This window comes from Argentina silus (assembly GCF_951799395.1).
Source record: "Argentina silus genome assembly, chromosome: 12".
Classification (NCBI taxonomy): domain Eukaryota; kingdom Metazoa; phylum Chordata; class Actinopteri; order Argentiniformes; family Argentinidae; genus Argentina; species Argentina silus.
The window spans coordinates 9,654,950-9,681,417 of record NC_139666.1 but is presented as its reverse complement, the minus strand read 5'-3'; the positions used below and the strand labels follow the sequence as shown (position 1 = coordinate 9,681,417).

At 45.4% G+C, this 26,468-nt stretch overlaps 1 protein-coding gene across 2 annotated transcripts; it reads right to left on the bottom strand.

The window, feature by feature from the left end:
- Nucleotides 1-1,834: 1,834 nt before the first annotated feature.
- On the bottom strand, nt 1,835-11,942 carry creb1b (cAMP responsive element binding protein 1b). Of its 2 annotated transcripts, none has more exons than XM_083682244.1 (8): nt 11,830-11,942; nt 9,049-9,161; nt 8,071-8,238; nt 7,776-7,876; nt 7,513-7,652; nt 7,130-7,309; nt 6,614-6,770; nt 1,835-6,149 (listed from the first exon to the last, which is right to left on the bottom strand). In XM_083682244.1, exons 2-8 carry the CDS (start codon nt 9,151-9,153, stop codon nt 6,005-6,007), a joined length of 996 nt encoding a protein of 331 aa, XP_083538370.1. In that variant the 5' UTR covers nt 9,154-9,161; nt 11,830-11,942; the 3' UTR covers nt 1,835-6,004. The 2 variants fall into 2 exon arrangements, with proteins under 2 accessions (XP_083538370.1, XP_083538371.1); XM_083682245.1 differs by having other exon boundaries at nt 8,071-8,217.
- Between the last annotated feature and the right edge of the window lie 14,526 nt (nt 11,943-26,468).

The following is a 26,468-nucleotide window of genomic DNA, read 5'->3' as shown; positions in this document are numbered from 1 at the left end:
TTGATACTGACTTTTGTTTTGTTAGAGACACAAAAGTCAGTATAAACAGTGACCTCTAAGGTCCGGTCGAGCTACTACAGTAAATCATTCCACACTTTGCTGGAAAGCTTACCACGAAACGACATTAGGCCTACCATGTAATCATCAATGATACATGATGTTAAATCTGCATTTACTTTGAAACTTTATCTATTACAAACCCATATGCATATCAGCTGTTTGACAATCAAGCATGAAATGAGTTTCCATGGGGTATGTATGTCTGTTTGAAGTGTATGCAAATAACTTATAAAAGTAAACAGGAAATTTCAACACACAAGTGTTTCTCAAAAACGACTAGAAGAGAAGTAGTCAATTTTACGAGCCCACGAAGTTTATTCTGGAACTTTTTTTCTACTTACTATTGGGCGTGTAATCAAAAGGCAGTAAATATAGAAATGCCCATTGGTTTAAACACTTGTCTTTGAAAATAAATTCTGACCAATAAACACATTTAGAGCCCACCTATTTACACATCATCATCCCTATTTGTCAAAGAAATATAATAATCAAGATAGTCCGTCTCCTATTGCTCTATATACATGTCAATCCATTTGCCCCACCCTTTTGGGTTCCAGCTCTTGGATAATAAATCTATTTGATTGGACGAAAACCACAGCTGAGTTTATTCTTAAAGAAACAGTCTGAAATGTGTCGCTGTACATACAGTATTAACATTAAGTGTGAGTTTATATTTATATGAGTAAGTAGAAGTAAGCAATGTAGAATATAGCACAGGTGGATTTGATTTTCAGAATCATTGGCACACAGGCCTAACTGCCAGAGTTACTGTAGGACATGTGGGTTCTAAGAAATGAAAGAGGGTTTGCGAGGGAAACGATCTGCTTGTGTTTGAATGAACAAAACCAAGTTAAGCAGTGGAAGCCATTGAAATCTGGCAGTTTAAGTTTGTAACAAACTTTAAATTTCAATGGATTGTATTTTATATCAGTTTCTAATTGTGTAATTGAGAATTCTGATGACTGGGCTATTTGCACTAAGACCAATTGGCGACTGCATTGCAGTGAGAATAATCTTGTCCGGAAACTAATGTATATCTACCTGGTACGGCAGCTGCATCGCCCTCGACCGCAAGGCTGCAGGGGTTGGTGAAAACGGCCCAGTTCATCACGGTCCCAGCGGTGCAGGCCATCTACTCCGGGAGGTGCAAGAGGAAGGCCAGGAAGATCATCAGGGAAGCAGCTACCCCAGCCACGTCCTGTTCTCTCAGCTACTATCTGGCAAACGTTACCGGAGTATCCAGACTCGGACCAACAGGTTCCAGGACAGCTTCTACTCGCAGGCCATAAGACTACTCAACTGACCACCTCCGTTTTGCAATGAAGGCCGTGAGTTATCGTCAATATAGTCACGGGTAGGGGGAGTTGTTAGGCACCATGCGCAGCGGAGTGCCGGCAAAACCCCTACCAAGTGACAATACTGACTATAAATCACGGCTTCGAGGGCATTATTGCTTTTACAGTGTACAACGATTACACAACAAATCCGATAATTGTGACAAGAAAACAATGCTTTTAGTATTCCCTTTGTGATAGATTGTGGTGGTTTCTGCACTGCACTGAGAAATATAGTTCCCAAAACTAAAAATGTTGTCAAGGGAAGTACAGTACAGTACACAAACACAGTACACAAATCTACTGGAATAGGAATATCATAAGAGGTGATTTAACCATGACATGATTGTTAAATCACGGCTTTGAGCGCCTCTCGGCCCATTGTGTAATTTACAGTTGAATTAGACTACTTTTGAGAATAAAACCAAAATAAGGGACTTTGAAACCAGTTTATTGTGGCATAAATGTTTACAAAAGGGTGGTGCAATAGTTAGTGTTACAGAGCTCTTTCAAAACAGGGATCTGATAAGGAGAGTTTGAAAAGTTAATGCTGTTTCACACAGTACAGTATAATACACTGTTACACAACAGCAACACACAAAAACCCTTCCCTAATAGGATAACATTATGTACAGTTCCAATAAATGGTATTTAAAGATGATAACTTGCAAAATTGGAAGTATACAAACAGAGCACAAAAGGTTAGGAAAAAGGTTATAGTCAGCCCAGAAGGTTCGTCCATAACCTGCTCAGACAAATCTACAAGCGTCTGTCTCATTCAAGAAAAGTCAGATGTATACCTAAGAAACGATTCCACTGTCAGTATCACTGTTATGAATTCATTTCAGCTACTGGATAATGCAAATCAACAAACGTATGCCACAGTCAAACTGACCTCTGGTGTGTTAAAAACCCTCTTTCATTGTATCCATAAGCACATTTCAACATACTGTGTTGTTGAAAAAAAGCCATTGACCCAATTTAACATTTGTGAGCTCTTCTGTCATGAAGTAATTGGTTTTCCACAGCTGGGCGAAGCTCAAGGTGTGCTGTGTCAAATTGCATCCCCTTAGAATGAATGCATAATCTACCCTGAAAAAGCCTTTAAGAGATTACCTCTGCAATTTGTCATGCTTGAATTCAGCTGCACAAATGACTTGTCAAAACGGCTGTGATGAAAGCAAGAGCAGGGCCAGAGAAGGTGATGATCTGTACGGCTCAGCGAATGGCTTGGCTCATCACAACACAACAGAAACACACTCAACTGATCTGGGATTGGTTTCTGTCCCCATTTCACCATTAAACCGTCCTTATGTTTTACAATGTCATTCACATCCTTGAGTACTGTACTGTATATCAGGAGTTGTTCTTGTCGAATGTAGAAAAATATAGCAAACAGAGCATCATATTGATGATCTCAATATACTAAATGAGAACTGCAAGAATTTATGAACCATTTTAGCAATGTTTACTGTCTGCCCCACCCCACCGACAAACCAAAAGGCCAAGTTGACGGAGATGAGATGTTCACACTTTCACATTGCACTTCCAAATCCAATGTGTTGGTTCGTTTTTATGGTTAATCAAGGATAGTAATGTTGGATTCTTGATGCATCCTGAGCATAAAAAGCCAGTAATAAACTTGGATTTGGTACTAATCAATTGTACAATTGTCTATTGTACTTTCAGCTCAGGAGTGTTTTAACATTGTATGTATAAAGTACAATCCAACACATATGTGAAAACAAATGAATTTACTGAACATTACAATTAATTCTGAAAAAAAAAAAAAAGCTTCAGTGGCCTGATGGTGTTGCTGCCTTTAGGTAAAAATATAAAGGTTGAAAAACAAGCTATTTTCCAGAGCTCTGTGATAAAATCCATCAACAGTAAACTTGTAACAATGTAGAGGGTTTCAAGACCACCTAGGGGCCCTTTCCTCAGAACATAAGACTGGTGTGGCAGCATCGAATTTATTTCTTAGCCATTTACAACCAAATGAAACCAAGGGCAATAATTAAACTGATATATCTTGTGGATCGTAATAGCTTTCAACAGACCGCTCACTTGCCTGCCTCTAAAAGGACAGCCACTTTCTGAACAGAACCTAAAGATGACCGAAACATGACATTTTGACAAAGGCTTTTGTCTAAAATAGCTGCCAAAAATTGTGTTAAGCCTGGTAGACTAAAGGAATATACTTATTTGTCCATTTTATATACAGTGCCTTCGGAAAGCATTCAGAGCCCTTCACTTTTTCCACATTTTGTTGTGTTATAGATTCAAATTAAAATGGATTAAATTAGAAGAATTTGCCATCAATCCACACACAATACCCCAGAATTACAAAGCGAAAACATGTTTTTTGAAATTTCAGTAAAATAATTAAAATTGAAATACAGAAATACCTCATGTGTAATAAGTATTCAGACCCTTTGCTATGACACTCTTAGCTAAAATACAAACATGTCATCAACAAATCACTCAATACGTTGAATTGAATCTTAATGCAAGGATAATAGTTCATATAATTTTGGAATTAATATCTTTGTTTTTATAGGGTCTCTGATTTGTATAGGAATCAATTACACACTGTGTGGATCAGGTTGTCATTACAAACTGATCAAATGGAGAGGAACAAAACTGTTCAGGAATGCTACCCTGAGCCCTGGGGAGACGGAAAAAGCAGTCGATGGAACAACATCATCTCAGGCACTCTACAAAATTGGTCTATAACCAAGTGGCCGAAAAGAATCCCTTCATGGAAAATAATCTGTCTCATATCCACAATTGTGTTTGCAACAATGAATTCAAGTGATACAGCAAAGAAAGTGGCTGGAAATGTGTTTATTTGGTTTTACTACAAAGCATTAAGTTTAGTGCAAATCCAGCACATGCAATGTAATTTCCGCACCATCTTTCGTGTGAAGAATAGTGGTAGCTGCATCAAGTTATGGGTATGTTTGTCACTGGCAGGGACTGGGGAGTGTATTAGGATCAAGAGATAATTATGGAATTTGCTGGGTTGGTAGTGACATCCTAATCCACACAGTGTGTAATTGATTCCTATGCTAACCAGAGACTATAAAAACAAAAGATATTCATTCCGAAATCACATAAACTATTATCCTTGCACTTAGATGGACTCAATTCAACTTGTTGAGTGACTTATCGATGACATTTTTGCATTTTATCTAATTTTAAGAGTGTCATAGCAAAGGCTCTGAATACTTACGTACATGAATTTACTGAAATTTCTAAAAACCTGTTTTTGCTTTGTCATTCTGGGGTATTGTGTGTGGATTGATGACAAATTCTTTTAATTTAAATTGAGTCTATAACACAACAAAATGTGGAAAAAGTGAAGGGCTCTGAATACTTTCCGAAGGCACTGTATTTCAATAAGAATGATACAAATCCATAAATCTATACTGGTTTCATATTATGCATAACAACTTTTGTATCAAATCCATACAAATATCATAGCTAAGTGTACACATGCTGTAGGCCCCATGTACTGTAATATCAAAAGAAAAATCAATATGTAATATAATATGGTATGCCTTTATCATAAACAGACCACAAAGTATTTATCTTGTCCTCTGTGTCAGTGGTGTTGGAGGACGGGTCCCAAGTCCTATGTATGAACCTACTGAGGTATTATAGTGATATACATACGCATTCATGTATATGCCAGATATTACACAATTGTCTACATTTCACTCATAAAAAAGACCAGATAATTTTCTCCCCCCCACATAGGTTGAATTTAATTTCATAGAATTAGGATTAAACCAGTGGAGGGTAATAGGGAGTGTACTGATAACTCGCTGCTATCCTAAAACATAAACATGTTTCCTTAAAGAGTTATCTGGGATCCATATTCCACCACCACTTTAGACAACAACACACATTATAAGAGTGTAACAAAAGTAAAATCTCACTTATCAAGAAGTAACAAAATAAAAAAGACCCAAGAAAGACACTTAAAATGAAAGATGAATTGTTGTTGATCTGCTATCTTGATCATGGCGGTAACTCAAAACGACGAGGCCTAGAAATGAAACATGATTTACTGTGCCACACAGTCACACACTTCCAACACTGACGAGCTAGAGGCTGGTCTTGGTTTCCTCTTGACGTGACTGGAGTCAGACAGCGATTCTCTCCGTAGGCTCCTTGTTAAAAACAACTGTAATGACTTCAGAAGACATTCCCCCAAACAGACCTCAAACAAGAAGTTTGTATCGTGTCAAAATAGTGTTTCACCATATTATTATCATCCTACATTGAAAAATGTTTGGTGAGGAAGATTTGAAACAATGAGCATGATTAAAAGTCTTTCTCATGACATACTTTTCCTCTGGAAAGACACAATCCATTTAGTGAAGAAAGGGGGCATTGGCCTCAGATTCAGTTGAAACATATGATCCTATCTTCATAATAGGCAGTTTGTAGCATTAAAAATACAATTAGAAAACGTGTGTCCATGCCCTGGGGGCCAATGCTTGGCAGAGTCTCTATACAGCTTGGTAGATGATGCCAGGTGGGTTGGGGGTTGGGGGGGGGGGGGGCGCGACTGGATAGTTTAAATGGAACGTGGAACAGAACTACTCAGATTTGTGACAGTACAGGTCTTTAAGTGCTTTCAGTTCCTCGATGAGGGTTTTGTTCTGGTTCTCCAGAACGGCCACACGGTTCTCTAGACACTTGACGTACTCCTTCTTCTTCCTGCGACACTCGCGAGCTGCCTCTCTGCGTGGAAGGGAGACACGGTTAGGGAAATCTCGATGGACCGGTTTCCCCGACACATTAAGGCTAGTCCTAGATTTTAAAGCATCTTCCAATGGAGATTTTCCATTGAAAGTGTGATTTAATCCAGGACTAGACCTAATCTGTGATCAGGAAACTGACCCTATGGGTTCACACTATTGGATTAGATAGCATGATAGCTAGCACTATATACACTTGATTATGTACTGTATATAAACAATGAGCTGGTTTCCAGGACACAGATTATGTCTAGTCCTAGACTAAATATCCCTTTTAATGGAGAATTTCCATTGAAGGAGCTTTTTTGGCTAGGATTAGGCTTAATTTGTGTCCTGGAAACCAGCTCAAATGAGAGATTGCTGGGTAAATGGGACACCACCTGTTGATCAAACCAGAGGTGTGATCAGGCTCATGAAGAACAGGTAAGAACGGGGGAGCGTTCTTACCTGTTCTTCATAAGTCGGACCTCCCTCTTGCGGGTGACCTCCTCAGTGCCCCCCTGGGTTCCCCCCAGAGATGGGGAAGAAGCCATGACCACCCCTGGGGCGATGGTGCTGGTGGGGGCTGTCCGGATCTGGTAGGCCTGGACGTCTCCTGACGCAGCTGAGGAACACAGGATGAGGGGTCAGGCACTGGTCCCTTTATCTTCAAGCAAACACAACCTTATCTTACCTGTTTACCACGTGGCATCTCTATAATGACTTTGGTACCCAGAATATGATTCCTAAAATGTACATGGTAACTGTAGATAAGGTGCAGGAAACCGTTATATCTAGTTAAATCTAAACTAGCAATATTTTCGCTTCAATCTAGTAATTTTTGTAATTACATCTAATAATACCAAGAGATCAACATTCAACATAGCAACTCAATATAGACTATGACTACATGTACTAGATGTGTGAACACCATCTCAATGACTGAGTGTCAGAAAACCAGCCACTGTTCTGCTGGTCTCTCACCTTGCACCACCACCTGGTTACTGGGCACCAGGATCTGCTGGCCGTCGCTGGTCTGGGCATACTGCAGGATGGTGGTGCCCTGCTGGGCGCCCGCGTTGGTCATGGTCAGGGTCTGCAGCCCCTGGACGCCGTCTGTCCCATTATTGGCCAGCTGGATGGCTCCGCCCTGGGTGATGGCAACTAGGAGAGATGAGATGGAGAGAAAGTGAGAGAAAGAAAGAGAGATAACCATGACATGAGAAAAGATACCAAGTAAACACCGCCCGTGCCTCTCTCACAGAGGTGATACGATCACTGAGAGATCACGTTTGTTCTCCAGTGAAAACACAAATCAGAGGAGTTTTGACGACAGGTTAGTGGGGGGGGAGGTCAAGGTGTCGTACTGTATTGGCCGCTGCTGGTCTGGTAGATGGGCGTTGGCATGGTAACCGTGGTGATGGCGGGCGCGGCGTCCTCCTCTGACTTCTCCTCCTCGATCCTGGGGACCCCCGGGGCGTCTGACGACAGGTCGTTCAGGATCTTCCTGTGAGGGGAGCAGACATGACATCATCAGCTCTGTCCCCCACCAGGACACACTCATAGACCAGAGACCACATTAGAAACCCATGGAAGGGGGGGGGGGGGAGAGAGAGACAGAGGTGTGTACCTGTAGGAGGGGCGTCGTGACAGGATCTCCCTGCGTTTCTGACAGTCAGTCACACTGTCCACTGACTCCTGAGAATCTTCACTCTCTGCTATGGTTGAAATCTGGAACACACAGCTCAGCAATTTAAGAACTGATTCATGGTTGCAATAAAAGTCCATACCACTCATACACAATCGGCAGTCAAATAAAGCCAAAACGGATTTACCGCAAAAGGCCAGTATTACATTTTCGATGAATTGAAGTGTGTTGGGATTTTAAATGCACTTCAAATCCAGTTTGATGTGATGGGACTCACCTGGACGGTCTGCACCTGTGGCGATTGGATGACGGAGGGCTGGGCGGCCTGGATGACCCCGTGAACCTGGACCGTCTGACCGTTGGGCAGCTGCACCAGGGTGACAGTGGGTCCACTGGAAGTGGCGTGGCCCGCTGCCATGGAAACCTGCAAGGCAGAGATATAATCCTGCTGCCCAGGGAGACAAACGTCTGCACCTGTTAGCTACGTGGCTACACATGTATACATGTATGTGACAGTGTACAGGCACAAACATACGGATATATATATAGATATATATTTCCTTGCTACATTCTATCTGCATGCACTTGTACAAAAACATACGGTATACCTATTAGCTACTTTTTATTCATTTAATACAAGCTTCTTATGTCTGTATGAATTTCTGTTGGTGCAAATACGGTCCCTTTATTTGTGAGCCACATGCTATGTCAGCATACAATACATTTGTGTAGATACCTACACCATTTAGCTACGTTGTGTGTCCGCCTGTGTGCATTTGTGTTTGTAGGAATGACAGGGTGTCTTGAATAAAGCCATAGTGTATGTTTTGACATACTGTCATACTACTGTCATGTCCTTGCATCAGCCGGCTACTCAGCAGATGGACAGGGTTGCTATTTCTACGTCTGCCAATTCCGAATAACACAGACAGGGTCATACTGCCTGTCTGCCTCCCTTCTCTCAGTGAGTCATAAAACCCTGCTGGGTGGGGGTGTGTGAGTGTGTGAAGGGGGGAAGAGGGGGGTGGGGGGTGTCAGCACATTCCGCTTTCATTCTCAGCCAGGCGGTGGGGATTCACTACTGAGGGACTGGGTCAAGTCTCAGATGAGTCATAGTCATGAGTCATAGTTGCCATAGCCTGTTTGTGTTTGCGTGTGTGTGAAAGAGAGATAGAGAATGTGTGAGAGAATGTGAGAGAGTGTGTGTTTGTGTGTGTGTGTGTGCGTGTGTGTGTGCGTGCGCATGACACTATACCTGTGCCAGGGTGGCTATCTGGGCCTGTGCGATCTGCTGTTGGCTATCTGTGTCTGAGACAGCCGTGTCTCCCTGCTGAGCCTCTGCTCCTGACTCCATGGTCATCGAGTTAGCTGGGGAAAAGGGAGGGGAGGGTTAGAGACGACTTAAGAGTCGTGGGGACTTTGGTTCAGTACGTTTCAGCTAGCTAAATTATGTTACGGTGATAATTAAATATCAGTAGTAAACCCTTTGTTTTATAGATTCAGTGAAGAGCATGTTTCTGAAATCAACCCAGTTGTTACTCTGGTCTCTGTGTCTGTATTAGTAATATTAGCGTCCATAAATGTGAATGGATACGGCATATAACCTAACCACAGCTTCATTCCAGGTATTATTAATAGAATTATAACTTAAATAGACATGCTGCTTATGACACTATTTATAACTAACCGAGTTTCATCAGTCTTAGCTAGTCAGTCACCAACACTTAAATGTGAATGGAAACGTGACATATTGAACCGTTTTAGAAGTTAAAAGGCGGCATCGCCCGGAAAAGCTTTGATAAAGTTACGAAACTCAATATGATTGAGACAGAGCTATTCCAGGTTAGTCACGGTCTTCTGGGGGGAGGGGAGTCGGGACTGCTTCCCTTCGACAACGTGATGAGGTGTGTAAGTTAAGACAGGGCACGTTGTAGGAGTATCCTGATGCAACCTCAATAAAACGCTAATTGGAGAAAAAGGGCTCCTATTCAGGCTCCATGCAGAATGCTCTGAGGAGTACCGCAGGGAGAGGCTGGCATTGCGGGGGAGGCAGGAAGGAACCTATTTCTGAGAAGTGTGGTATGGGAGAGTCTACCCACAGGCATGCATGCACACACACGCGCGCACACGCACACACACACCCTAGAGGTCATTCATCTCATTGTGGAGGAACGTGTCACTTTTCTCCCTGTGGCTAGCTCGTATTTGGGCAGCTGACATTTCCTTTCATTTCTCTGGGGCACATTGTTCAGCAGAAGGCACGTAAATTCTGATAATGGCAGCCAAACAGGAAATTTTCTTCTCTCCGAGCTCCTCACGGCTTGAGAAATGCACCAATAGCTGCACTTCACCGACTCAAGGATTTGGCATGCCATTTGAGCACCGCCACATCCCCTGTAACCAAAGAGCTCTGGCTTATTACTCCCCGAAAGGCCTTTACCCCCCTTCCCCCTCTGCTGCCTTGTCAACATGCCATGTCTCCGGTCTAAAAACCTAGCACCTCACAGACAAGGGGGTGGCTTACAGGCATTATGTGACCAAATAGATGCGTTGGTACTTGTTCTACTCCAACAGAGCTTGTTCAAAGAATTCCTTGTTGGAAATCCCCCTGTCTGCCACCGACCGACCGTTGGCTGCTGAAGTACAAATGGCTGCCTGGTTGTTGAGCGAGGGCCAGCAGCCACATACCCTCAGTGGAAAAGCAGGATCATAAATGAAGTCGAAGCAACTGTGTGTGGTGGGGACATTAGTAAAACATTTAAAAAAAAAAAAAAAAAACTCTGCCCTGTGGTGTTATTTTTTTGCTAAGTCTTGAGCACAGAGGAGGAAAATGGTGCTAGGTCCAGATCAAATCAAGATGGTTTGACTATCCACTATTATTATTCTTTCAATTCAAAGCGAATGAAAAAGTAGCTGTTTCACAAACACAGGCCACCCCAACACAATAACAACAAACAAACAGTGCGTGTTCATAATCATAGTCATGCCTATTTCAGCCCCATTCAGATAGGTTGTGCAGAAACGAATGCCTGGTGAGCTCACAGTGCGTAACGTCTACCCGTGGTTTGATTGGTCTTACAGATTTCTCCCTCTATTTTTCAAAAGTCATTCAAAGATGCGCTGGTTCAGTGACAAGAGAGCCACATGTAGCGCAGCGACGCCCCTTTGGCGCCATAACTTCGGTTTTACAGAAATACAATATGATAGCTCTCCGAAAAATGCTCTAAAACTATATGACCCAACCTAATACCCTGAAATAATAGAAATAAAGCATGCCTCTATCATGTACAAATACTAGTAGGCCTAATGTGTTTAGTTGTTTTCTTTACAGTCAGACTACAGATAGAACTTTTACGCCAACAAAATGACTGGTTGTATGAGACTGTGGGCTAATACCTAGACCCAGGCCAAATTCAGGCACACATCCAAGCTGATGACTTTTTTGTTTAGACTGAGGCAAGGAATGTAAACGAAAAAAACCCATCCCAACTTCCCAAATGCAGTGGTTTGACAGAATAAGCGGTAAATAACACAAATGGCATATCTCAATTGTACGCATCATTAGTTGCCTATTGGAGAAAATCAAAACCTGCATGTCACATATTCAGAATTGATGTCAAGCGGTTTAATAGTAGAGACCCCCATATTTTATGTCATTATGGCACACAAAAAAATCTAGGTAGCTCGGTTTGCGTTACAGTGTGCTACAGGCTACTGCGCAATAAGACGCACAGCGCGCCAAAGCCTCATCGCAATAATGTTCCTTTGATTTGATCACATTTTCTTATAATGCCGTATCACAGAGGATGCTGTCCCAAACACCCATAATTTCTTGTTCCCTGGCTGGCCTCTCCACACTCCCCATTTTCTAATAGCCGCAGCCAGCCAGCCTCCCCTCCCTCCATGACTACATGACTGCCTGCAACAAGCCCGCCGCCATGATCTCTTTGTTTCCTCCCGGCCGAACCCGACCAGACTACAGCTTTTTCGGGACGCGCTTTGTCTCTCTTCCCCCCGGACACTAGTCTTCTCTTACCGATACAGACTCCCTCCGTCACTCCCGGGCCCTCGGAGCTCCACTTTTATTCAGGCCGACACGTAAGAGACCGCGTCAGGCTACACCTCCGTCGCGTCACCGAGAACAACAACACGGAGAGAACGAGAGGGACGAAAATCACATCAGCGATACCATCGAGAACGGCCGATTTCTGGGCGGAATGAACCGAATAGCCGACGGAAGTAAACGAAGTAGGCCCGAAAGTGAACGGAAAAGAACGAACATATGTATCCGGACGTTTTCTCAAATATATCATGTTCGATGCTGTTACAATATTTCGCTTTTTAGCATATGCTTTTTTATTTATTTTAGTTACTTTGTGACCGCAAAGCACTGTAAAGCCACACATTGAGCCCAGTCTGCAGGACCAGTCAAATAGACAAATGTTAAGAAAAAAAACAAATCTAAGTAAACACATGCGTATGCTTATTGCAAATATACTATTGAATGATGCACAAGATTGGAAAATTGTCAAATGTCTGCATGGGCAGACGAGGGAATTAACCACACTTGTGTCTGAATTATTACAGATGGCTGTCTAGAAAAGAGACACATAAAATGATTTTAAAGGTGCACATGACTTTGATTTGACAGTGGATTTATAGACATCTCTATTATTTGAATTTGGAGTGTGAATAACAATACTTACTAATATAGACACATGTATACAATGCTCATGTCATACAATGACCTGTCACATATTGAAAAAACACCATTAACAGAGCAGAAATCAATAGGTCAGTATATAGTATGCTATGCATTCACTCACAGGCTACTACCTTCATGTTTAGCAACCCATCTTGGAACTCAGGCTTTCATAGAGAGTCTGAATTAGTGAGACTAACCAACCAAAGTGAATTCTCCAACTAGGATACCATTCCATCTCAAGGTGCAATACCTTGAATAGACTGTGGTTAACATTACTTTGATAGATAGATAGATAGATAGATAGATAGATAGATAGATAGATAGGTAGATAGATAGATAGATAGATAGATAGATAGATAGATAGATAGATAGATAGATAGATAGATAGGTAGGTACTTTATTGATCCCAGAGGAGAAATGAAGGCGGTACAGCAGCTCACACCACAAACAACCACAACAAAATAAAATGACAATAGAATAATAAAATTAAATAGACATCTGAAACATTATATACAGTAAGAACAGTCCAGTGTGATTTAACATCCCCCAGTCTGACTCTGATCACCCCGACTGAGCCAGCCGGAGGAGGAGTTGTACAGTCTTATTGCAGCAGGCAGAAAATATCTCTTATAGTGCTCCTTAGACCAACGTGGTTGTAGTAGTCTGTTGCTAAAGGAGCTTCTCTGCTCTGCCACAATGTCATGGGTGACACCGAGGACAGAATCAGCTTTCCTAATAAGCTTGTTCAGCCTCTTGGTGTCACCTTCCTTGATGCTGCCCCCCCCCCCCCCCCCCCCAGCATACCACCGCGTACAGCACTGCGCTGGCCACCACTGACTGGTAGAACATGTTCAGCAGAGTCCTTCACACGCCAAAGGACATGAGCCTCCTCAGGAAATAAAGCCGGCTCTGGCCCGTCTTGTACAGGACAACTGTGTTACCAGTCCAGTCCAGTTTATTGTCCAGGTGCACCCCCAGGTACTTGTAGCTCTGGACCACCTCCACGACCTCTCCCTGGATGGAAACAGGAGACAGGGGGCTTTGTCAAGCCCTCTTTCTATTTTCATCAATAATAGAATTGTAATAATAATCAGTAAATTGAATAACTTACACAGTGAACTTCAGTTGAGAAACAGTTGGCCACTGAAACCAATACTCACCAATGGGATGGAAATTGGTGGTTAGGCTATATCACAGAATCAATGGTTGATCAATCAGTTGTTCTTGCTGTTATATAAAACGTGTCAAGTATTGAACAATACAGCAAGAGGGCAGTATTACACCACTTTATTTGAAGTTGCCATCTCACTGAGAGTATCCCGTTTCTCCAGATGGTGGCAGCACAGAACTGTGTACCTGCAGTTTGTTCATGCTGCTGCCTGTTCAAGAGGGGGGATGTAGCTGCAAATATGTGAGTTTATCAAGGCAATTCTTTTTATAATCCTCCAGATGCTCGTTTCTCCTATTTTATCTGTTTAATAGTGCTTTACGGCTACAAGCCATAAAAAACTGCTTTTTATTGTGACACGAAACACATTGTTTGGGGAATTGACCCTGCCTCGTTAATGAACAACAGTGAATTTGCGGCTGGCTAAAACCCCAAAGGGAAATAGAGACAATTTTGACCAACGAGTGAAATTATGTTTTTACAAGAAGGAGTGTTCTTTCAAACCTCACACTAGCGCGCGCACACACACACACGCACACACACACACGCGCACACACACACACACACACACACACACACACACACACACACACACACACACACATGCATAAACAGACACAGAAGAATCAATAGAAGCATTTGGTCTATTATCATAAATACACTGTGCATCTGTGTTCGAATAATCTGCTTTTTTATCACCAGATGGTTCACTTTGACTTGGCTAATAAACACTACAGTTTGTTCAATATATAGATATGTCTGAAAGAGACGCAGTGAACAGCTTCTCTTTTTTCCCCTTACCCTGAGTGAATGTGTGTCTAGTGCTCAGGGACTGTGCGTGTGTGTGTGTGTGTTTCTTTGTGCCTGTGCCTCTATGTGTGTGTGTGTGTGTGTGTGTGTGTGTGTGTGTGCCTGTGTGTGTGTGTGTACCCGGCTCTGTGATTGACCTTGAGAAAGCAGGCACAGTTGGAGGAGAGTGGGTTGAGGAGGCTCTCTTTCTTTCTGTGTGAGCCCCTGCTGTGCGTCTTCCCCTGAGTGAATGCTGGCTCTGGCTGGCTCCCCGCCCCACACTCCCTGCCGTCATACCCCTCGGCCAACACGGAACCATCCTGATACATTGAATTGCTCCGCACTCCTTTAGGAGACTGTTTCAAACATTCTAGGTGCTCCCCAAAAAAGAGTGAAAAATGCATCAAAGCCTTAACCACGCCGCAAGCTTGGAGAATGCATAATCAATTGGTGAATTCAAACGCTCTCTGGAAAAAAAAAACAGGTGCCACGGTCTGTGATAGGCTCTGTTCTAGCTGAATTTCGAAAATGTCTCCCAAACCTCAATGATATGGTTTTTGGGTCAGGTGTATCATCTAGAATTAAGGGTTGTTTGTTCCTTTACCCTGTATATCAGACTTCTTTTGTTGCTTCCCCTCCGGTGTTTCTTCCAAATGCTCTGTACAGAACTACTAGGTAAGAAGTCTACAATTTTATCAAAACAATCCTAGTATGAAAATATTCTCTCATGCTGCCTCTTGATAGTTTGTTTACTGTAGCAAACACAAAAAGGAAACACAAATGTGCTGAGGATTTGCTAATGCATATGTTTACTCAGACAGGGAATGAGAATAATTTTAAGGTTCCCATTTTATAATCTTGGCAATATTCAAAATAATCCCTTTTTACATCTGCAGTTCACAGGAATGTACAGTATACATTGCCCTGGCCTGTGTAGAGGGGATGTTTGTGTGTATTGTTGTCACATTTTTCCCTCTTCGGGGAAAAACCTTTTCAATGTGTGTCAGGCTCAGGTCTGAATGAACCACAGACTATTGTCTTCATTCAGTAGTGGAAGTACACAAGCTCTCAGTTCCCAAAACTGGGTCTCTCTCCCTCTTTACTCTCTCTCTCTCTCCCTCTCTTCCCCTCTCTGTGTTTTCACTTTGCTGATAGCTGTAGTCTCACAGAGAGCCGCTGCTTTATTGATGCGTGGGCTCAAAGGCTGCCTGCCTGTCAGAGACACTCCACCATGGCTCTGGCTCTGACACTACTGCATTGTGCCCTGAATAGGTACTGTGCTCTAGCTGCACACAGCAAAGAGACTCATTATTCACCACAGACTCTTCATCACAGCCCTGCTGCCTGTGTTCACTGTGAGTCTGAATACAAGGTAGGCCTTGCACTGAATGCATATCACACCTACCCTGCAAAGCATATACGTTTGACACACACGGTCCTCTTCAGCCTGGATGGAGTCTTTAACCATACAATGATAACAGATAGCAATCGCAGTTTAGAGCAAAAGCGTTTTCATCGTTGTAAGGTCACATTCACCAGTACGATGTACAGGATGAGTTTAGAGACCAACCTTATTTTCTGCCCTGCCTTTCTTTCAGAAACCCTTCTCTAATATTCATACTCTTTGACACACTGCTCACCATTGGACGGTTATATAAACGCTCAGAGCCCATGGTAGTGCATGCTGGGAAATGTTCTCGCACGGTCCCGGTGAATCGTGGTCGGTTTCCAGTGATTTTTTCCTCTCCTTTACAATATGAATGCGAGCATGTCTAGAGAGCGCAGTGGGACATGTGATCAACAACAAATGATGTTTTCTGAGTGTGTGTGCCCCTCTTTTTATTCCCAACACAGCTGAGCCGGAATAAAGGGTAGGTGAGAAAGTGGGAGCCGGGGCGGGAAAAGCAAAGTGGCACTATGAGCATTTTATGAAGCCGGTAATGAAAACATGGAGATGCAGGCATCTCTGACATCTAAGGCCCCTGTCCTCCGGAGCAGTGCGGAGCAGCCTCCTTCCCCGCTCCCGATACCTCCTCCGAGGATAGGCAGGATGAATATAACAAGAGCAATAACCATGCTGAGGAGGGAGAGATGGAGAGAGGGATGCAGAAGCGATGGAAAGAGTGGGGGGGGGGGTTGGGGGGTGGTGATGGTGGTGGTGGAGTCGTAAACAACGAAGCGAAAGCTCCCAGGTCTGCCTGCCGTTCTATTTTTACTGCGGTACATGCAGGAGGAGGAAGTGGCATGGAAATGAGAGCGCTGCATAATGCATGGCCCCTGTGGAGCAGAGCAGCAGTAGCACCACGGCCCTCACAGTTACACAACCAGGTGTGCTTCCATAGGGTCCAGCTACACACACCGCACCACACACACTCACCTACGTACAGGTACACACACTCACAGACAGTTGCAGTACACGCATGCACACACGCACGCACACACACACACACACACACACACACACACACACACACACACACAGCCTCTGACCATGCATGACAGGGCCGTTACAGTTACACAACCAGGTGTCCTCTCAGGGTCCCATCACACACACACGCACATGCACACGCACACGCACACGCACACACACACCCACACACACACACACACACACACACACACACACACACACACACACACACACACACAGGCATCAGACCTGGTCCGCCAGCATCTCTTTGAGTCATCCTATTTGGGAGAAGATGTTATGCTGACTCTGGATATAAAACATATAGTCATAAATTAATTTTGTCCTCCAATATCATCGTACCCCATTGAAATGGCCATCGATTTGGAAACAGCCTAGTATGCTGGCTAGAGTGCCACACAGTGCACCCTCCCTGCCGTAGGACTCATTCATGGGCTTGTTGTCCAATAGGACATCCAGTGGTAATGCCCAGTGGTCGTCAGATGACCCCATCAGAAGCCATTTAGAACACCATCATCTGATTTGTGTGCTGCGGCCATGGAAACATTGACCCAGAAATGAACATTTGCGAGCGTGTGGGGACATGCAGTACAAGTACAGTACAAGTCTGGCATTGGTATTTGGTAGACAGACAGACAGACAGATAGACAGACAGACAGTCAGGGCGGGGTTATTTATAAACAGTGCCAATACATGGAGGAGGAACACTGTGTCTAAATGACACCAGAGGACGGAGGGGATTCAGGAGGAGAGAGGGAAGATGGAGGAGAACACAAACAGCAACTGGCTGTTTAAAGGGGAGGTCAGGAGGTGCAGGTGTAGAGTAGAGACTGCAGGGATTTGTGGACTTGACCATGAACTGCCTCCACTGTGGGTCGTATATATATTCAGGCTTTCATCCATATCTATGGATTTATGTGCATATTTGATGCACCAATGCCTCAGCATATGTTTGTATCAATGTATGTGCGTGGTGTGTGTTTGTCTGAATGTGAGTATGTTTATGTATTTTATGCCATGTTTATGCATGAGTGTGTTCCCCGGGCAGCCCTTGGCTTCGACCTTGCCACTGATGCGTCACATGTCATGCACATCCACATTGCCCCGGAGGATTTGATCTGTACAATTTACCCTTCCCAGCATATGACAGCCTTTCATAGTCCCTGGTCCCAGCCATCACTCCATCACACTGATAGAAATGTCAGATATCCTCTGAGTATATAGCTCACACATGTAGCTGTATGTATGTATCCTGTAAACCCAGCAGTGCATCGGGTTTACCTACAGTATAAATAGGCTGTGCCCGGCGTATGTTATGTAAAGCTTTGAAATATACATAAGGGTACCATGGCAACATGAATAAAAGACAGTAGCACCGTATGACATCCCATAGAAACAGACACACTGTAAAGAAGTGCTAAGCTCTGTGTGACTGGGTTCAGTGCTGGATGTGCTCCAGTGGTGGTATGTTAACCGGTAGCTCAGTAACCTCCAGCCTGATCGTTGAAGGTGATAATCCACTGAGCTGAAGCCAGTCAGCGGATGAATGGACTGGTGGTGGTTGGCAGACAGACTGGCAGGAGGACAGGCAAGCAGGCATACAGACAGGCAGGTAGGCAAGCATGCGTCTAGGCAGGCAGGCAGGCAGGCAGGCAGGCAGGCAAGCAGGTATACAGACAGACAGGCAGGTAGGCAAGCATGCATCTAGGCAGGCAGGCAAGTAGGCATGCAGACAGGCAAGCAGGAAAGCAGGCAGTCAGACAGACAGACAGGCAGGCAGACAGACAGACAGACAGACAGACAGACAGACAGACAGACAGACAGACAGACAGACAGACAGACAGACAGACAGGCTGACAGAGAGACAGACAGGCAGGCAGTTAGACAGACAGGCTGACAGACAGGCGGAGGACATGTAACCTATAGAAGGTTCCGGGCCTCCCCTCCATGATGACTGGACTCTAATTACAGCAGCTCTATCTGACACTTTCCCAATAATTAGAAATATTCAAAGGACCTTCCTGCTTGGAGCTTGCTATAAAGGAATACATTAGAGTCAACAATGAAATACAGAGCCAGAGAGGAAGTGACCTTCAAGGCTGAGGGGGACAGGACATTGCAGAAGGAAAAAAGAAATGTGATTGTCAAATACGGCTGCTTTATTAGACCACTGAAAAGTTTGAAATACTTACAAAAGGTGCCCTTTGGCTAGAATCTATAGTGCACTACTGTAGGACTTGGTGTTTTATATGAAACAAGAGTTTTTGTGTGAGACTGGAGTATGTTTTTATTCTTTTGCAAAAATGAGAAGCACTCATACAAGGGCACTTGATGGCCCGTGAAGACTCCTTAGGCCAAGGTACTGCATGACTGTTAAATTGGATAATGAAACATAAAAATGCTGACCATATCACAATTCCACATTGTGCCCTTGATAGTTACCTTTAACGCTAGTAGAACGAGAATCATGACTGTAATCAAATGACTCTCACGTATAGCCTGCAGTTTATGTTGATTTGAAGGTAGAAACTCCACTCATTCACGTCCGATCAATTCCCTACCCACTGCATCACACTACAGCTCCCGTATCTTCAGATGGAGTTTAATCTCAATCAGGTTCCTCCCCCTTCTCCGCCTCACCTCCTGCACGAATACATCTTTAATCTGCTTTAATCCATGTTAAATCCATGTGAAGGAAAGTTACTCTGAAAGGAGTGATTATGGTAGTGTAAGTAGGAGCATTTGGAAGCCTTTCATTGAGGGGGGGCGGGGGGGGGGGGTCGTAGCGTGAGTGAGTGTCTCCAATCCTCATTTCCAGCACCAGTAATGTTAGGCCTGTAGCCAGTCTGCCAGCACCCGCCTATTACCGAGCAGGGGGGTTGGTGGGAGATAACCGGGGGGGGTGTGGGGGGTGTGGGGTGTGGGGGTGGGAGTCTCTAATCTATTTCCAGTGGGTGCGCTTGTAGACACATCCCGATGCAGCGATAGTGTCCTTAATCTGCCCCCGACAGCCTGCCACAGATCTGACAGCACATACTGATTTTTTCTGTTAAGTAAAAAGGCGATAGATAGGGGCCTGTCCAGGGCCCGGGCAGCTACTTTGAGTTACAGCGTTGTTTTTTTCTTTTTTTTTTTTTTATCCCCTTCTAGCTTCTCTCTCTTACTGACTTGTTGTTGTTGTTGTTGTTGTTGTTGTTTTGGCTTAGCCATCTTCCCAAAACAAACCATAAAACACAACACTTATCGTAGTATCACTCATGGTGGAATTTAGCAGCAACCATGCAGCTGCTGCTGCACCATTGAAACCACAGGGTGATCTTTTTTTCATATATGGTGTTGTTGGTGCACCACTAGTGGCTTTGGGATCTCATGAGCTCTGTCACGTGACAGAGCCTGCATGTTTGTAAACAAGGCTGATATTGTCGTAACGAGGTGAGGTGAGGACGTTGGGACATAGTCCTGCGAGCGTGTAACGCTTTGTTCCTTGTTCTCTCTCTCTCTCTCTCTCTCTCTCTCTCTCTCTCTCTCTCTCTCTCTCTCTCAAACCCATGGGTGTTGGGAAGTCACACTATTTCCTGCGTCACGCCGCGAAGCTGTGGAAAACTGAGCAGAGGGCGGGGGCCCAGGTCCTTAGAGAGAACAGGTAAACAGACGGCATTGTTGCATACAATGCTCTGAGAGAGAGAGTCCACGGTGGTGCTCCAACCCTCTGACGCCATGGGAATAGTCTTACTGGCACACACTGGTAGGAGAGGAGGAGGAGGGAGGAGGGAGGAGGGAGGAGGGAGGAGGGAGGAGGAGGAGGGAGGAGGGAGGAGGGAAGAGCATGTGCCAGTAAGAGCTTGTGCCACATGGGGCCCTACGGAAGGATAAAGGCAGAAATTGAGAGGGGGAGGGGGAGGCGGTCGGGTGGCGGTCGGGGGCGGGGGGGGGGGGGTGGGGGGGGTGAAGCCTGGGCTGAACTTAGCTTTTACCAACACGCAGAAGAAATGATGCATGATGCGTTGTGACAACCGGGCCCCCCTTTGGTGCCCTTCACCATCCAATCTGTCCTGGGTATCTGACTGGAATAGCAGGTGGGTTGTTTTGGTGAGCCCCATATGTGGGACGTTGAGAGGAAGAGATGTGTCCTCTTCCCCCAATCAAGTGTGCCTGAATGCACACGACAACAACATCGCTCCCATCTTTCAAGGCAGGGGCCCGTGTGGTGTGGGCCATCTGGGGAGGGGGGAGGGGAAGGTGGAGGGGGGGGGGGATGGGGTTGCCCGTATCAAGGATCTGACACACTCTGGTGGCAGGGAACGGCCTGGTCCCCACCTGTCCCCCTGTCACAGCCCACCAGGTGACGGAGGAGGAGAAAGAGTGAGAGAGAGAGAGAGAGAGAGAGAGAGAGAGAGAGAGAGAGAGAGAGAGAGAGAGAAAGGGATAAACTGAAAGAGAGGTGAAGGAAGGAGGGAGGAGGAGGAGAAGTCTCCTCGGGGTGTGTGTGTGTGTGGGGGGGGGGGGTTAGGGGGTGGTGCAGGATAAGTACAGAAAACAGGTAAAGAGAATGAAAAAATAGAAATGGAGTGAAAGTGAGAATTGGAGGTACACAAAAAACATGAATGATAGTATTTGTCTGAATCCAACTCTAAGTGGTATATGTAAGAAAACAGAAGTTGTTGTTTTCAAGACACAGACACACAGACAGGTTAACACACCACAGCACATGGCACCGTCAGATGCGGACCTAAATTAACCATGATGCAAAGCGAGAGCGCATGCTTGGCTGCAGAGTGGGTAGAGCAGTGAAAGGGGCGGGTGAGGCGGGGGGGGGGGGGAATGTTTGTTTTTGTTCGGCTCTGTGGAGCCCTATCCTAAGCCCCTCTCTCTCTCTTAGCAGGAGTCACAGGGTTAAACCCACTGTTGCCAAGCCCCGACAAGCCCGGGCAGGGGCGGAGCCGTAGCCATAGCCCCCTGCGCTTCTGCTCAGCCCAATTCAGATGTCATGTGTGTATTCTCCCCGGATCAAAGGGAGGTCACGTTAATTAGCAGATTTCACACTCCTCTGCCAGCAAACACCCCCATCTCCCCGCCTCAGACGGAGTGTCAGAGAGGCATTAGACATGTTAATCACCATCTCTGAATACATAAGAGGAGCCAATCAGGGTGCGCAACTAAAGGTCATAGTGGAAGGTCATCGTGGGGCTGCCCAGGAGGGGTGTCAGAGGTCATCCGGGTTCCTCCCAGCCCTCCTCTGAGGCCCTAGGGTCAGCTCACCTGGGTACGATTAAGACAAACTCAGCCTTGATGAAAGGAGACTCTTGCCTGTGGGAGGGTGTGTGTGGCTGTGTGTGTCTGTGTGTGTGTGTGTGTGTGTGTGTGTATGTGTGTGTGTGTGTGTGTGTGTGTGTGTGTGGGTGGGTGGGTGGGTGTGTGTTCCACACCTGGGGCTCCTCTCCTCCAGATGCTGGCTGGGCTGAGAGCCACCTTTGAAGGCACCAACGTTTGGACCGCAGCCCAAAGCGCTGGAGTGTGTGGAGTGTGTGCGTGTGTGTGTGTGTGTGTCTGGGTACCTTTTGAGAAATCCCACTCAATCCCATCGCTTTGGCTGAGAGCACACAGAAGTGTCTCCCATCGCATGTCGACAGCCCAGCTCTTGGCATGGTGGTAATCGTCTGGTATTAGTGACATGATGTGTCCCATGCATACAGAATCAGACCAAGGGCGTCGCAGAGGACGGGGAAGATGCAGTTTTGTATTCTACAGCCTGTGTATGCGCAACACACAGCCAGACATGATGGGACAATGTTGTACACAGGGGTGGGACGGGCAGGCACACAGTCTGCATGATAATGGAGGCCTGTGGACTATAGAGGAGAGAAGCAGGCAGGCAGGCAGGCAGGCAGGCAGGCAGGCAGGCAGGCAGGCAGGCAGGCAGGCAGACAGGCAGGCAGACACACCCTAGCTAAGTCCTCTAGCAGGCCCCCTCTTGCATAGCTATAGTCCTCCACCCTCCTGGCAACACAGGCCCATACACGCCTCAGAATCTCCCGGGTTAGTTAGAGAAAAACACCCAGAAATGTTGTTTTCAGGGATTTGGCTGTCTGCAACACAGATTGGATTGAGTAACATGATGTTGATATTGTGATATGGATATGGAGTATGATGTCATTATGTGATGTGTTTTTGATTTGCCATACATGCTGCTGTAAGATATTATAAATAGTGCATGTTCTCATCTTCATGTGGTTTCTCATGATCTTTTCATCCCATTAGAGATAGCCCCCCCCCCCCCAACCCCAACCCTAACCCTAACCCTAACCCTAACCCTAACCCCACACACACACACACCCCCCTCCCTCCTCTCCTCCCCCCCTTCCGCATTGTGGAATCTGAGGTCATAGTTCACATGCTTGCTCACCAGGGGTAGCCCTGGGGGAGTTGATGTCCCCTCTTAAATGCATTCCATAGACAACCGCGCTGTCATTGTGGTTTCAGTATTCATGTAAGCCTTTCCCAGTTGGAATCTGAACCAACGTGAATTTAGATCGGTGACCAATATCATTGTATTGCTATCATCATCTTAAATCATCTACGGCACAGAGAAGAAGACAAAATATCATGACCACAATAACAAAAATACAGAACTCAACTCGAATTCAACAATGAGTTCAACGCATGCTGCTCTCTTATTGATTCTGGCAGTTGCCTTCTGCAATTGACTGGCTTGTGTTTTCAAATGAACATAAATCAATGACAGCACTGGTCAGAAGCATAAAGGTCACCTTACTCAACCTCTAGGTTCACAGATACCCTCGAGCGCCAACCACTGACTTCCACTGTCCTTGAGAAACAACAAGATGAACAATAAGAAGAGAAAGATAGAGAGAGGAGAACAAAGAGGGCTGGAGAATGGTAAAGAAGAACTCCACTGGGACCCCCAGAACTGTTAATTCCTCCTGGTCCTGACTCCTGACTCCTGGATTACCCCCCATCCCTATAGAGGGTGGGCATGGATTATGGCTGTAACTTCATTAGTGCTCCAGTCTCCAGTCCCCCCCCCCCCCCCCCCACCACACACACACACACACACACACACACACACACACACACACACAGGCTGAGGCTGCAGCACTGCGGCCGGGGAGAGACTCCTGGGCTGGGCCACGGAGCTCCAGGTGTATCATCCTGGCAATTATAGAGGCAATTAGGCTGTCTCACATCTCCAGGCAACTGGAACTAGCATCAGCAGCAGCACACCACTGCCTAATTGGATCATTGTCTCTAAAGAAAAGAAAAGGAGGGAGGCTGGGATGATAAGTGGGTGAGATTAATGTTAGGCCAAAAACAGATCTCAGAAGAAAAAGGCAAGGCTCTCCGGGCTGGCTGGGCCGTCAGTCTCATCAGTGGAGGAACAGGAGCCTGTTGATTAAGTCTTTGTATGATTATGTGTGTCCTGAAACTGTGCTGAGGGTCCCAGCTTGACCCCTCACTGCACTGGGGTATGACATTCCCAAGGCCTCATATCCCTGGCTTCCCACTGGTCTGAAACAACACATACCCTGACAATGGGATAATGGAAAGAGTCTGTTTGCACTGGCCTCTCCCTTACACTTGCTCTCACTCCCCCAGCTTGGGAAATTTCCTCAATGGGGCGACAGGGTTTTTTTTCTCTACGTTCTCTCTTGCAGGCCAACATCCTAAAATTGTCCTGCGCTGCTGTTGTGGTGAATGGGAAGAGTTAGTCAGGGGTGAGTCATTTGGGGACTGAGGCAGTCTCTGGTGAGGGCAGCTGGGGAATAAGGGTGTGTGTGTGTTTGTGTGTGTGTGTGTGTGTGAGAGAGAGAGAGAGACAGAGAGACAGAGAGACAGAGAGAGACAGAGCGAGAGCCAGTGTGTCTGTCTGTCAGTGTGTGTGTGTGTGTGTGTGTGTGTGTGTGTGTGTGTGTGTGTGTGTGTGTGTCTGTGCAGGCGTGTTTGTGTGTGTGTGTGTGTGTGTGTGTGTGTGCAGGCGTGTTTGTGTGTGTGTGTGTGGGTGTGTGTGTCTGCGCAGGCGTGTGTGCCTGAGAGAGTGTTGGTGAGGGAATGTCACAGAGAGATGCAGGGGGAGGAAACCAGGCCAACTGTCAAGGGAGAGCTGGCGGTCAGGCTTGACGTTCTGTCAGAGCAGCTCTCTCCCTCTCCTGCGCTGTATGATAACAGACAAAAGCCCCTCGGAGGCGACTCAAGGGCCACGCGTCTGGTCACTTGCCTACATTTGACTTCAGCTCTTGGTTATAATCCTAGAACATGGGAATGAGCCATCCAACTCAGTGAGGCCAATGTTGACAGCCCTATATGCTTTTCGTGAAAAAACACTGACACATTAGAAAAAAATTCAAAAAAAGTCTATAAGTCACTTCAAAATAAACGTGTTTCTTGTCACCTATGGAGTTTCAGGTAAAACAATCACTGTTGCAGGGTGTCAGATAGATGGGTTTAGATAGCCATAACCTTTACTATAGATGTATTTGAATTTATTTTTATATTTTCAAGAGTATTTGTGCAGTATTTGTTTATCCTAGGTTCATGTTATGTTATGTAAAGGTGCCATATTTCTTTACAACCTGTCAGGTGAAATAAATCACACTGGGCTAAAAACATAATTGTTTACGTTTGGCATAGTGTGCTTGCCAGATACGTTGTGGTAATTAGCTATTGTGATTGAGGAGAGGTCCTTCCCCCCCTGCTACACACCTGTTTCTAGGGAGACCCCAATCACAGCCTTGAACAATGCCCTCAGACCTCGGACCACAGGAAGCATGTGTGGTGGTCCCCACGGCTGTGTGTGTGTGTGTGTTACCCTGGCTTTCCTCTTCCTCTTCCTCTTCCTCTTCCTTTCTCCGTTCAGGCCCTGATAAGAGAGGGAGGAACAACACAGGATGAAAGACAAGACAGCGAGCCATGGGGGTGCAAAGTTCTGTCTGTTTCTCTCCCGCCACGTGGTCCAAGCTCAGAGTGGATGGTGGGGACAAAGGCATATTGTTCTCCTCAAGGAAGTTCCTTTTGTTGAAGCCATCTTCCTTCTCTGAGAAACAAGGCCTTAGGTAGCACGACTGCGCCTTGGAAATTTTATTGGTGTTGTTTTATGTTTTATGATTACGAGCTAGCGGCAGGGGAATCGGGGAGAGGTTTTTGAGCCATGTGCAATTATTTGCATGGGACGAAGGGCACACAAGACGCTCTTTCAAGTTGTTCATCAAAGGGAAATGTAACATTTGGAACTTGCCTTTGAGTGGAGTTGATAGGCTTACTCTCTGTTTGAATATGTCAGGGTCCAACGTGAACAATTCAAATTAAACTTTGGAAACTACCGTATTTGCTCAAGAGAAGAGGGAAATCTCCCTCAAGTAAAGATTTGTACAATGTCAGGCCAATTACATTTAAGCAAAACCTTTTGATCCTATATGTAATTGCTATTAAAACTAGGTGAGGAGGAAGGGGGGAGGGAGAGAGAGAGAGAGAGAGAGAGAGAGAGAGAGAGAGAGAGAGAGAGAGGAGGGACAGATAAACAGAGAAAGGGGGAAACAGAGAATCAGTGTATCAGAGACTGATAAAAGAGAG